Consider the following 12487-nt stretch of genomic DNA (forward strand, 5'->3'; position numbering starts at 1 on the left):
GAGGCCTAGTACTAGAAAATCATATGCCGGAAAATGGAAAAGATTCTGTGCCTGGAATCAATCTCAAGGGATGAGCACAGCAGTGCCCATTTTACCTCAGATTTTACAATACTTAACTGAGATGCTTCATAAGGGCCTGTCTTTCTCCTTCATCAAAATTCACGCCTCAGCCATTTCAACTCATTATAACACAGAACCTCCCCTCTTCTTTCATCCACTGCTTAAGCAGCTTCTCAGAGGGGCCAAAAATCTACGATCACCCAGGAGAGCCCTAACTCCAGCCTGGGACCTTAACTTTGTATTGGAAAAGCTCACCCTTCCTCCTTTCAAGCCAGCTGCCACTGCGGATTTAAAATTCCTCTCTTGGAAAACAGCTTTCCTTTTAGCAATCACTTCAGCAAGAAGGGTATCTGAATTACAGGCCCTCATGGCAGTGGAGCCTTTCATCATCTATCATGTGGACAGGGTGTCCCTCATGACCAGTCCCTCATTCATGCCCAAGGTAGTATCCAGTGTGGCCCTTAATCAGTCCATTCATTTGCCAACCTTCTTTCCTAATCCACAGGACAAAGGGGAATGGATACTGCACTCCTTAGATGTTCACAGACAACTTAGATTCTGTTTGGTCAGGACTAAACTTCAAAGGAAATCTGACCAACTGCTGGTGGCATTTGCTACTGGGACAGAGGGGAAGGCTATTTCAAAGCAAACCATTTCCAAATGGATAGGCCATTGCATTCATTTCTGCTACAAGCACCATGAAAAACCTATCCCACAGGGGATCAGACCCCACTCAACCAGGGCTGCATCTACCTCTACAGCCTTTCTCAGAGGTGTCCCTACCAGGGACATCCTAGAAGCTGCTACCTGGAGTTCTGTACATACTTTCACCAAGCATTACCATTTGCCAATTTTCTCTAAATCCAGAGCTGGCTTTGCCACTGCAGTCTTGCAGGGCCTTATAGCTGGTCCTAATGCTATCTAAATTCCTCCTCCCATCCTTAGCTTTGGGAATCTATCCCAATGTGATGACTGCAACAGTGAAACATGAAGAACATAGTACAGTTGTGTACACTTACCATAAATGTAGATGTTCAAGTGTATTCACAGTTGTAGTCCTGGTTACTATCCCTCCAGCCCCCTTTCTTCTTTTGGCTATACCTCTGCTCTCCTTTACTATGCTCAAATGCTTTTTGGTGTATTTGCTTTTTTTTGGAGGTATAACCTTATGTATTTATAGAGTTAATTGCTTCCCATTAGGGGGGCACCTGACATCTGGGGCAAGAAAAACTGATGTAATGGCATCGGCTGCATGTTTTATAACCCTGACGACCTGACGTCATTGAAGAAGGGACAGCAACCGACGAAGGACCCAAGACTTTGTTAATCAGGCCGACTGAGGGCTACTGCAAGCAGATAACCCCAAATGTGATGACTGCAACAGTGAATACACTCGAACATCTACATTTATGGTAAGTGTACACAACTGTACTTTATCAACTTGTGATTTTCACATGATTTTGCATTTTTCTTGAATATGCATCAGAAACCTTATATCTTGAGATGCTACTTTGGATTACATCATTATTTTAAATTATCTGGAGTGCCAGCTAACTCATATAGCTTTGAAAAGTAAAAATTGGCCTCACAGAGACAGACTGTTGAAGTTACATGTTTTTTTGATGCTCATATTTGCACCATACCTTCTCATTTGCTTTGATTGTTATTATTGACTTAAAAGTATGAAATAAATGTGAAATTGCATTGAAAACATTGTCTAAGGTTACTTTATATAGATGAGGGGGCTTAGATGTTTCTTAGCAGTCAGCAAGATTTATGGGTGGTCATTAAAATGTCTAGTAACATTATTCACAGAAAATGACACTAAGAAGTTTGAAAAAAACTAATAGCTGTTTTAAGATCGAATAAAACTTACTACTTTCTTGTCAGAGCAGGTTTATGTAGTACAGTTTCATTAAAATTCAAAATGTAAATACCCAATAATAGAAGTTAAAGGGCATTGATATTTATAATGTCAGGTAATTATTCATAGACAATCACAAGACTGCATGCTAGTGAATTGAAAACACCCTAGTTTAGCTGTTATCCAGACAATGGAATGATAATGAATTATTTTGAAGTCTTCTATTTTAAACTGATAAAGAGAAGCATTCAGTGACAACTTAATGACATTGGTTATTTAGCAAAAGGGAAAAGGTGTTTGCTAAGCACAGGAGGACTATGGCTGACCAAGTTCGCAGACGACTGCAAACTGGGAGCCATAATTAACTCTCCGGCTGATACAGACATCCTCCAGGGTCTCACTGAGGTGGATACCTAGTGTCAAAATCATGACCTCAAGCTAAATTCCAAAAAGTGCATAGTCATCCCCTTTGGAAAAAACAAAGTACCCATGAGCTATGACATACGTGGTAGTCCCCTAAATACAGAAAATGTAATAAGGAATCTGGGGATCCAAGTAGATAGTAATCTCTTCTTTGGTAATCATATTGCCAATGTGGTTAGAAAATCCTTCTATGTGGCCCACCTCATCACAAAAGGGTTCACATCCAGAACAAAAGAGGTTATTGTGCCCCTCTACTCATCACTCATCAGACCCATCATAGCATACAACGCCCCATTTGGAATGTACCTTACAAGACACCTGCAACAGCTGGAAAGATCACAGAAGTACCTCACCAAGAGGATGACTGACCTCAAACAGATGCCCTATACAGCCCGACTGAAGAAACTCCAGCTGTACTCAGTTACATACCGCTTACTCAGAGGTGATCTCTGCCTGACATACAAGGCCATGTCTAACCCAGAACTGATGGACATGCTCCACCTAAAAAAAACAAATCCCTGAGAGCCACACGCTCTAGGGATCTAAACCTCACCACAACAATAAATAGGACTTGCTGGAGGGATAGATTCCTGTCCCAGAGGCTCCCCATGCTTTGGAACAGGATTCGAATCTACATTAGGCAGAGCCCCTTACTAACACTCTTCAAGAGAAACCTTGATGGGTGGAAGGGAAACAGAAAATTTACCTAGAGGATCACTGCAGTGGCTCTGCTGGACAGTGGCACAGGGAACTAACAGCTCTGCTGGACAGAGGCACAGGGAACTAATCTAAGGGCCGGCTAAAGCCAACACATTCTGGCTAGGTTTACAGATGCCGTCGGGCAGATAGCCTAGTACTTACCTATGAACCTATGAACCAAAGCAGAGCTTGTGAAGTGTGGCCTTTTTTCAACCTTGTTACAAACATGTGCAAAGCTGCATACACCAGTGAGTATAAAAGGAGTAAGCTGCACCAGCTGTGCTAATTTGCATTGTCTGGGTTAATGAGGCATTTTTTGAGGCAACCTTCTGAATGAATTAACATTGATATTTGCCTTTCTTTGCAGGATATCCATAATTTGGCAATCAGAAGCTTGGCAGAACTGACAGCTCGTTCCATAGAGCAGTTCCATAAAATAGCTGCATTAGTACTTCATGGTCAGGAAGGAAGGGTTTCATCAGTTGTCAGAGCCAAAAGTCTTGCACAGTAAGTAATTTTTGTTCTACACCTGTACACACTTTGCTACATGGATTTTGTGCTAAAATCACTATTAGAAGAAATGGGAAAACACTGCTACATAAATTGCTGTTTCATGTGCCCACTTTCACACATTATTGCATGCTCTCGGTGGTTGATTTAATTAAAAAGTGATTTGTTGCACAGCAATTTACAGCAGTGTTTGTATGTGTCATTGAAATGTATGCACAAAGGACCTTAAATATAACCATCCTTAACTCTCATGCACTACATAGTTAATTTCTCCGTCGGTCTATTGCTTGTTTATAGATCCAGAAAAAGGCGCATTGGAGATTTGGTATTAGCAGAGTGTCTTTGAAACTATATAAGTGAATTGGAAAAATTGGGAGGAGAAGAGATAATGAATGAAGAGTTATATCTGGCATGTAAAGAAAGACTTTCTGGCATGTAAAGAAAGACTTAAAGAAGGGAAATAAGTTCATCAGAATTTGGAGCAAAGAGAATATTTGCAATATAATGAAAACTTTGAGAACCCAGATGGTAGAAGGCAAAATGAGTTAGAACGGTGGAAGACATACTTAGAAATTAAGATAATCACTGTCATCTTTTTTTCCTCTGTTCATATCTGTACTACTAAGTTAAATAAAAATGCATACATTTGTTTTGTGGTTTGTTGTATGTATATGTGTGTGTGTGTAAATATATATATATATATATATATATATATATATATATATATATATATATATATATATCATTCTTGTCATTATCAACACCATTTTTCCATATTTTATTCATAAAATCAGGGTACTGCATCAACCGTCCCTACCTCTCTTGACTCACTGCCACTCTGCTACCTTTTTTGACGGTCATACATGATTTTTGCAGGTCTTTTCTCACACAGTCCACTGATCTGTTTGCTGGATGTCGTCATAGGTTCATAGGTAGGTACTAGGCTACTGGCCCTAGGGCCTATCTAAGCCTAACCAAAGGTACCCTGGCTTTCGCCACCTAAAAAAATTATTTTCCTGTGCCACTGTCGAGCAGAGCCACAGAAGTGATCTCAGGGGTGAATTTCCTATCTCCCATCCAATCATCAAGATTTTTCTTGAAGAGTGGTAATGAGGAGCTTTGTTTGATATAGATAGGTAGTTTGTTCCAGAGTATGGGAAGTCTCTGGGACAGGAATCTATCCCTCCAGCATGTTCTGTTTATTGTGGTGACGAGGTTTAGGTCCCTAGAGCGTGTAGCTCATAGGGATTAGGATTTCTTTAAGTGGAGCATGTCTAAAACCTCTGGGTTTGACATAGCTTTGTGTGTTAGGCAGAGATCGCCTCTGAGTAGGCGATATGTAAAGGAGTAAAGCTGTAGTTTTTTGAGATGGTCTGCATAGGGCATCTCTTTGAGGCCGGTAATCCTCTTTGTGAGGTATTTCTGTGGCCTTTCCAGTTGTTGTAGATGTCTTGTGAGGTACATACCAAAAGGGGTATTGTACTCTATAATGAGTGACGAGTAAAGGGGAACAATGACCTCTTTTTTCCTGGATGAGAAACCTTTTGTGGTGAGGTGTGCCACATAGAAGGATTTCCTGACTACTCTGGCGATGTGATTATCAAAGGAGACACTACTGCCTACCTGTGTCCCAAGGTCTTTTATCACACTTTCGGTGTTAAGTAGACTACCACCTATGTGGTAGTTCATGGGTACTGAGTTTTTACCAAAAGGAATGACAATGCACTTTTTGGCATTGAGCTTGAGGCCATGGCTTTGACACCAGGCATCTGTCTCAGCAAGGCCCGTAGGATGTCCACATCTTTTGGAGTTTTGATTATGGCTCCTAGTTTGCAGTCATCTGCAACTTCATTAGCCAAAGACTTTCTTTGTTGGCCTGTACTTCAGAGAAGTAGATACCAAACAGGAGAGGACCCAGGACTGAACCCTGTGGTACTCCACTTGTCACTGGTCTGAAGCTGGATTTGGAGTCTGCTGCTTTCACAGTGTGGGTTCTGTCAGTGAGCCAGTTGGCAACCCATCTTGTGACATAGGGATTTATACCTAGTTTAGTGAGTTTATCTATAATTCCAGAGTGGGGGATGGTGTCAAAAGCCTTGGCGAGATCTAGATAGGCTGTGTGAACCACCTTACCCTCATCTACGGCTTTGGTGACTGCTTCAAAGAAGTCTATCAGGTTTAGGAGACATGATCTGCCTTTTACAAACCCGAACTGGGTGGTGTCCTGAGTTTGGAGATTACCAATGTCATTGTTTATAAGTTCCATGATGATATGCTCCATAGCCTTGTAGACCAGGCTCATTAGGCTAATAGGTTCATAGGTTCATACTAGGCTATCTGCCCGAGGGCATTTATAAGCCTAGCCCATTGTTTTGTGGCTTACGCCACCCCTTTAGTATGGGGAACTATACCCATTATTTTTCTGTGCCTCTGTCGAGCAGTGACACTGAGGTAATTCCTGGGGTATATCTGCGATCTCCCATCCATTGGTCAAGATTTCTCTTGAACAAGGCCAGCGAGGTGCTCTGCCTCACATGTACCGGGATTTTGTTCCACAGCATAGGGAGTCTTTGGGTGATGAATCTATCCCTCCAGCACGTCCTATTAATAGCCGTGTCGAGGTTTAAGTCTCCGCCCTTGTGGCTCTGATGGATCTAGATTTTTGAGGTGAAGCATATTCATCAAATCTGGGTTTGACATGGCCTTGTATGTTAGGCAAAGGTCACCTCTGAGCAAGCGGTGCGACTGAATAGAGCTGGAGTTCTTTCAGTCGGGCAGCATAGGACAGATTTTTGAGACCCTTTATCCTTTTGGTGAGGAACTTTTGTGGCCTCTCCAGCTGCTGCAAGTGTTGGGTCAGATACATTCGAATGGGGCATTGTACTCAATCATTGGTCTGAAGAGTGATGAGTTAAGGGGGACTTTGACCTCCCTTGATCTAGATGAGAAATCCTTCATGATAAGGTGGGCAATGTAGAAGGACTTCCTAACTACTTTAGCTACATGGGTGTCGAATGACAGACTACTATCAACCTGGGTCCCCAGGGCCCTGATAACTTCTTCTGTGCTCAGTGGATTGCCACCTATTTGGTAGCTAGGGTAACCTTGTTTTTCCGAAGGGTATGACTATGCATTTTTTGGCATTTAACTTTAGGCCGTGGCTCTGGCACCAGTTATCCGTTTCTGTGAGACCCTTCTGAAGGATATCTGTGTCAGATATGTTTTCTACTATGGCCAGTTTGCAGTCATCTGCAAACTTTGTCAGCCATAACCCTCCTGTGTTTGCTTGTACTTGGAAAAGTAGATGCCAAACAAGAGTGGGCCCAGGACTGAGCCCTGTGGGACACCACTTGTGACAGGCTTTGAGTCTGACATGGCGCCAGCAACTCTGACCCTGTGGGTTCTGTCACTCAGCCAGTTTGCAACCCATCTTGTGATGTATGGGTTAACATTTAAGCTGATGAGTTTTTCAATGATACCCGAGTGGGGTATTGTATCAAGGCCTTAGCCAGATCGAGGTAGGCTGTATGGACTGCCTTTTCCTCATCAATGGCTTTGGTGACTGTTTCGAAAAAGGCAACCAAGTTTAAAAGGCATGATCTGCCTTTGACAAAGCCAAACTGGGTTGGATCCAAAGTCTGCAAATTCCCTATGTCTTTATTTATGAGGTCCATTATGATCCTCTCCATGGCTTTGCAGATAAGGCTTGTCAAGCTAATGGGCGGTAATTTCCAGGGTCTGTGGAGGCACCGCCTTTGTGAAGTGGGACCACAGTTGCAGTCGCCACTCCTGGAGTGCGTATCCAGAGGTAAGACTTTGATTAAACAGCTGTCCTAGCTGTGGGTTTAATTCCTCATTGAGTTCGTGGAGCACACAGCCGGGGACACCATCGGGTCCCATGGATGCTGTGTTTTTGCTTTGGAGAGAGCAGTTCTCACTTGGGCTGGAGATGTTTGGGGGCTGCACTCGTTTCGTATAGATATCTCTCCTTTTGGGGGCGGGGGGAAGTTTGCACTGAACCTGTCAGCCAGTATGTTGGCAATGTCTGTAGGATCAGTAATCTTCACATCATTTTGAACTAGTTCTGAGCATATCTGGGAGTTTCCTCCTAGGTTTCTAACATAGCTAAAGAAGGCCTTATGATTGTCTTTTGAGTCTTTAGCTATTTTTCTCTCAAATTTGCTTTGGATGATTTTATGAGAGCTCTTAGTTTTTACTTATAGTGATCAAGGGTGTCTTACCTTTTAAGGATTTTGCTCTATCTTGTAGTAGCTTCCTCCTTTTGTTGTAGAGTTTGTTTATGGCTGGGGTCCACCAGACTGGACGCTTGCCTTTGGTACAAAGAGTCTTTGTTTTGCTTGGGATTGCCTTATCCATGCAGTCCTGCAGGTGCTGGTAGAAGGCGTTTGTAAGTGATTCAGCGGCTTGAGTATTGTTTTCCATCGGGGCCTGAAAGGAGCCCACCTTAGTCTTTAGAAGTGTGAAGTCGGCTTTTGAGAAGTTCTTTACTGTGGTCTTTTTTATTTCAGGTGGGGGTGGGATGAGGACCTCCAGCGAGATTAGTTTGTGATCTGATCTCACCAGTGAGGGGTATACTTCCTGTGTTGAACATTTTGCTCCCATGTTCGTGATGATGAGATCAAGTATGTTATCTCCTCTTGTGGGGATGGTGACTAGTTGTTCCATGGCATTTGAGTTTATGAATTCCAGGAACTTTTGGGCTAGGGTGTTTGGGCTTGAGTAGTGTTCCCAGTCTATATTAGGGTAATTGAAGTCACCTAGTATGATGGTGTTTGGTGATACATTTATCCCCTCTAGTGTTTTCAGGAAGGCCATGTGAGTTTCCTGAGTTTGTGAGGGTGGCCTGTAACATGCTACAATTTGCAGAGCAGTCTTGCCTATGGTTAATTGCACCTGGATGGTCTCCGATGCATCGTGCGTTGCCACCAGTCTTGAGGTGTGGGTGTCCTTGATGAATATGGATACCCCCCCCTCCTTTCTTGGTATTGTCCGGATTTTGGGGCGGAGCATGATATGAGGTAAAACCTGATAGCTGGGGTGCTCTCAGGAGCCTTGAACCAGGTTTCTGTCACAGCACAGACATCGATGTTCTCCATACTGAGAAGGGCCTCGTGCATTTTGAGATTTAGACTTCTGGCATTGAGCAGCATTACCCTTAGTTTTTCCTTTTTGTGTTCTAGGGTGGTAGGTTTAGAATTTGAGCCTTGCCTAAAAAGGCACTATGGGGGTGGCAAGAGCCTTTGCCAATATCCGAATCCCAGGGTGACAGGTGCAAGCCGTCCCTTATGGCAGCGTGGCTTGCCCAGCATGTCATCCCAGGCAGACAGACACTGGATCCCCTTTGAATGACACCAGTGTTTAAGCCAATTGTTAAAGCTGATCATCTTATCTCTGTATTGTGGCATCATTCTTGGTGAAGGTAGGATACTGCTCAAGGTCAGGGTCATACCTGCCTGGGCTACATAATCAGAGAGCTCCTCAATGTCTCTTTTCATGTAGTCCAAGGAGGTACGTCTCAGGTCGTTTACACCAGCGTGGACAATGACTGAGTCATATTTGTACCTGCTGTTGAGAGACCTGAGTGCTTGCGTTATGTGGCGGATTCTAGCCCGACAGGCAGCTTACTGTGACCTTCTCCTTACTCAGTCTGGTGGCGGGACATCAGTGTGTCTGACTATGGAGTCACCAATGACTAGTGTGTCTGGCATTGTGTTTGGCCTTAAGGGCTGTGACTGTTTGACACCCTGACTGTGAGGTCTCTGTGTTGCGGGTGTTGTGTTCTGAGGTGGTGGTTGTTTGGGTGTCTGCTTTGGTGGCCTCTGCTGTTTTGGTAGATTTTTGATCAGAGCCTCCGAGTATGTCTTTGTGTGTTTATGTGTATGATTTGAGGTTGTAATGGTACTATGTGAGACTGGGTCTATAGTGTGTGTGGTAACCTTCTCCTCCTGACTGGTCTTGCCAGTCCTATGTTGAGAGAGCTCAGCCTCCAGTTTGGCTGTATAGTTAGAGCACTAATGGGGTGGTAGTTTCCGGGGTCTGTGGTGGCTCCCCCTTTGTGGAGTGGGATAACTGTCGCTGTGCGCCATTCAGTGGGCACATAGCCTGAGGTGAGTCTATGATTGAACATGGTGCTTAGGTTGGGTGCCAGTTTGTTCTGTAGTTCATGTAGAACACAGCCTGGGATGTTGTCAGGTCCCATGGATGCTGTGTTCTTGGCTTTGGATAGTGTGTTTTTTACCTGTGCAGCCATGATTACAGGAACTTTGCATTCTTCTGGTATAGAGATGGGCCCTTTAGGGGATGGCAGAGGGGTAAAGTTAGCACTGAACCTATCTGCCAGGATGTTGGCAATATCCGTTGGTTCTGTATATTTAGTGCCATTGTGCTGTAACTCAGAGCAGATCTGAGTGTTGCCATTGAGATTCTTGACATAGCTATAGAATGCTTTGTGGTTGTCTTTAGAGTCAGTGGCGATTTTGTTTTCATAACTAGCTTTGGAGGATTTTATGAGGGATCTCAGCTTCTTACTGAAGCTGACCAGGAAGTTTCTCCAATCATGGGATTTTACTCTTTTTTGCAACAGTTTCTTTCTTCTGTTGTAGAGTTTGTTTATGGCAAGGGACCACCAGATTGGCTTCCTTTTTTTGGAGGATAGCATCTTGGTTCTGTTAGGGATTTGCACGATCCTTGCACTCATGTAAGCACTTATAAAGTGCATTTGTGTAGGATTCCGCAGTCATACCTCTATTGTCCGTCAGCATGGGTGTCGTGAAGTTTGCCACTTCTGTCTTAAGAAGTGTGAAGTTGGCTTTGGAGAAATTTTTTACTGTGGTTTCCCTAATGGGGGATGGGGGAGGGATGTGGATGTCTAGGGGATTAGCTTATGGTCGGATCTGACCAACGAGGAATTGACCTCTGGTGTGGAGCACCGGCTGCCCATGTTGGTAATAACCAGGTCTACGATATTGCTGCCGCTGGTGGGGGTGTGGATAAGTTGATCCATGGCATTGGAATTTATGAATTCCAGAAAACGTTGAGCACAAGTGTTGGTACATGAGTAGTTTTCCCAATTAATGGTAGGGTAGTTGAAATCGCCCATTATTAGGGTGTTAGGTTGTACTCTAATATTTTCCAGTGTATTAAGAAATGATGAGTGGGAATCCTGAGACATGGTGGGGGATCTGCAGCAAGCTACAATTTGGATTGCGGTCTTGCCCAGAGTTAGTTGCACTTGGATAATCTCGGATGCATTATGCTTAGCAACTAGCCTGGAGGTGTGGATATCCTTAATGAATATGGACACGCCTCCGCCTTTAGTGTTTCAGTCCAGGTTAGGTGGCCGAAAGATGTGGTATGAATTATAGCCTGGTAATGCAGGGGTACTCTCTGGAGCCTTGAACCAGGTCTCTGTCACTGCACAGATGTCGATGTTCTCCATTTTAAGGAGTGCCTTGAGAGAGTGCATTTTGAGGTTTAGATTTCTAGCATTGAGTAGCAATACCCTCAGATTCTTCTTGCCTGTACCTGTTAGGGTGGTGAATTTGTCATTTGAACCTTGCCTAAAAAAGGCACTATAGGGGTGGCTAGAGCCTTAGACAGTATCTGGAATCCCATGGGCGACAGGTGCAGGCCATCTCTGGCAAAGCATCGTGGCTTGTCGATCATGTCATCCCAGGCAGACAGATACTGGATCCCCTTAGAATGACACCAGAAGCTTAGCCAATTATTGAAGTCAATAATTTTGTCCTTGTACTGTGGTATCATTTTGGGTGATGGCAGGATGCTACTCAGGGCTAGGGTCATACCTGCCTGGGCTACAAGATCGGACAGCTCCTCCATGTCCCTTTTCATGTAGTCCAAGGAGGTACATCTCAGGTCATTCACACCAACATGGACAATGACAGAGTCATATTTGTACTTGTTGTGGAGTGACCTGAGTGCATGCATTATGTGGCGGATCCTGGCACCTGACAGGCAGCTGACAGTAACTTTCTCCTTGTTTAGCCTGGTGAGTGGAACATCAGTGTGCCTGACTATAGAGTCACCTATGACTAGAGTGTTGGGTACGTTGTTATGCCTTATGGGCTGTGGTTGAGTGGCACACTGAGTTTGTGGGCTATGTGTCATTTGGGTTGTATTGGGGGTGGAGGTTGCTTGTGTTTCTGCTTTGGAGGTCCCTGTTGCTTGGGCAGGTTTTTACTGAGAGCCTCCGCGAATGTAGGTCTGTGTTTTGTGTTTCTATGTGTGTGTTTTGGTGGTGTAGGTTTTGAGGGGCTATGTACTGAGTGTGGAGTGGTGCAAGTGTTTATCCTCTCCTCTTGACTGTCTAGTCCAGTCTTGGGTGAAGAGAGCTTTGCTTCCAGTTTGGCTATATAAGTGCATCTCTCACAGGTTGTAGTGTTGGGTGGTTGGAGGAGAGGGTTGCCTGTGTACATGAGGCAATTACTGCATTGCCCCAAGATGCCCAGATTCATCAGGTTGGCAGGAGAAAACACCGGGGGCTGACCCTTAGACATGCCTGGATAGGTACTTATTTGTTAAGTACTAGAAACTGTTTTCCTCTAGACAGTGAGGAAAGTTGAGTGCTGTAGTAATTTGTAGCTTATTTAGTGCTTACAATAAGTTATGAACAAGTGCTGAAACAAAAAACTGGCTAGTTCTAAGAAACAAAATTAAGCTACTTCTTGCCTGTCTTTCCCAGAGCATCTTCAGCAGATTGAGTTGGAGGTTAACTTAATAGTTAAGGTGTTTACCACACAGACCTAAAGTACAGAATTTGATTCTCACCTTTGGAAGGGAAATTGGTTAGGCTTAGAATGGCCTAAAAGGGTAGGTTGTCACGTACTTACTTACTGACCTAAATCTACTACTCCTGTCATGCACATGTGCTCAAACCACCATAATCTGTTC

The 12487-nt window shown here is 43.9% G+C and overlaps 1 protein-coding gene across 1 annotated transcript in view; it reads left to right on the plus strand.

Moving 5' to 3' along the window:
* The window catches only part of FAM114A2 (family with sequence similarity 114 member A2), a 1115082-nt gene that overhangs the window by 828929 nt on the left and 273666 nt on the right, over window positions 1–12487 (plus strand). Inside the window, exon 12 of the mRNA XM_044069930.1 lies at window positions 3414–3553. Coding sequence (XP_043925865.1) covers window positions 3414–3553 — 140 coding nt within the window. The remainder of the gene's footprint in view (window positions 1–3413; window positions 3554–12487) is intronic.

Source organism: Protopterus annectens, chromosome 4.part0 (assembly GCF_019279795.1).
Source record: "Protopterus annectens isolate FY-2018-M chromosome 4.part0, PAN1.0, whole genome shotgun sequence".
In the NCBI taxonomy this organism is placed as follows: domain Eukaryota; kingdom Metazoa; phylum Chordata; order Ceratodontiformes; family Protopteridae; genus Protopterus; species Protopterus annectens.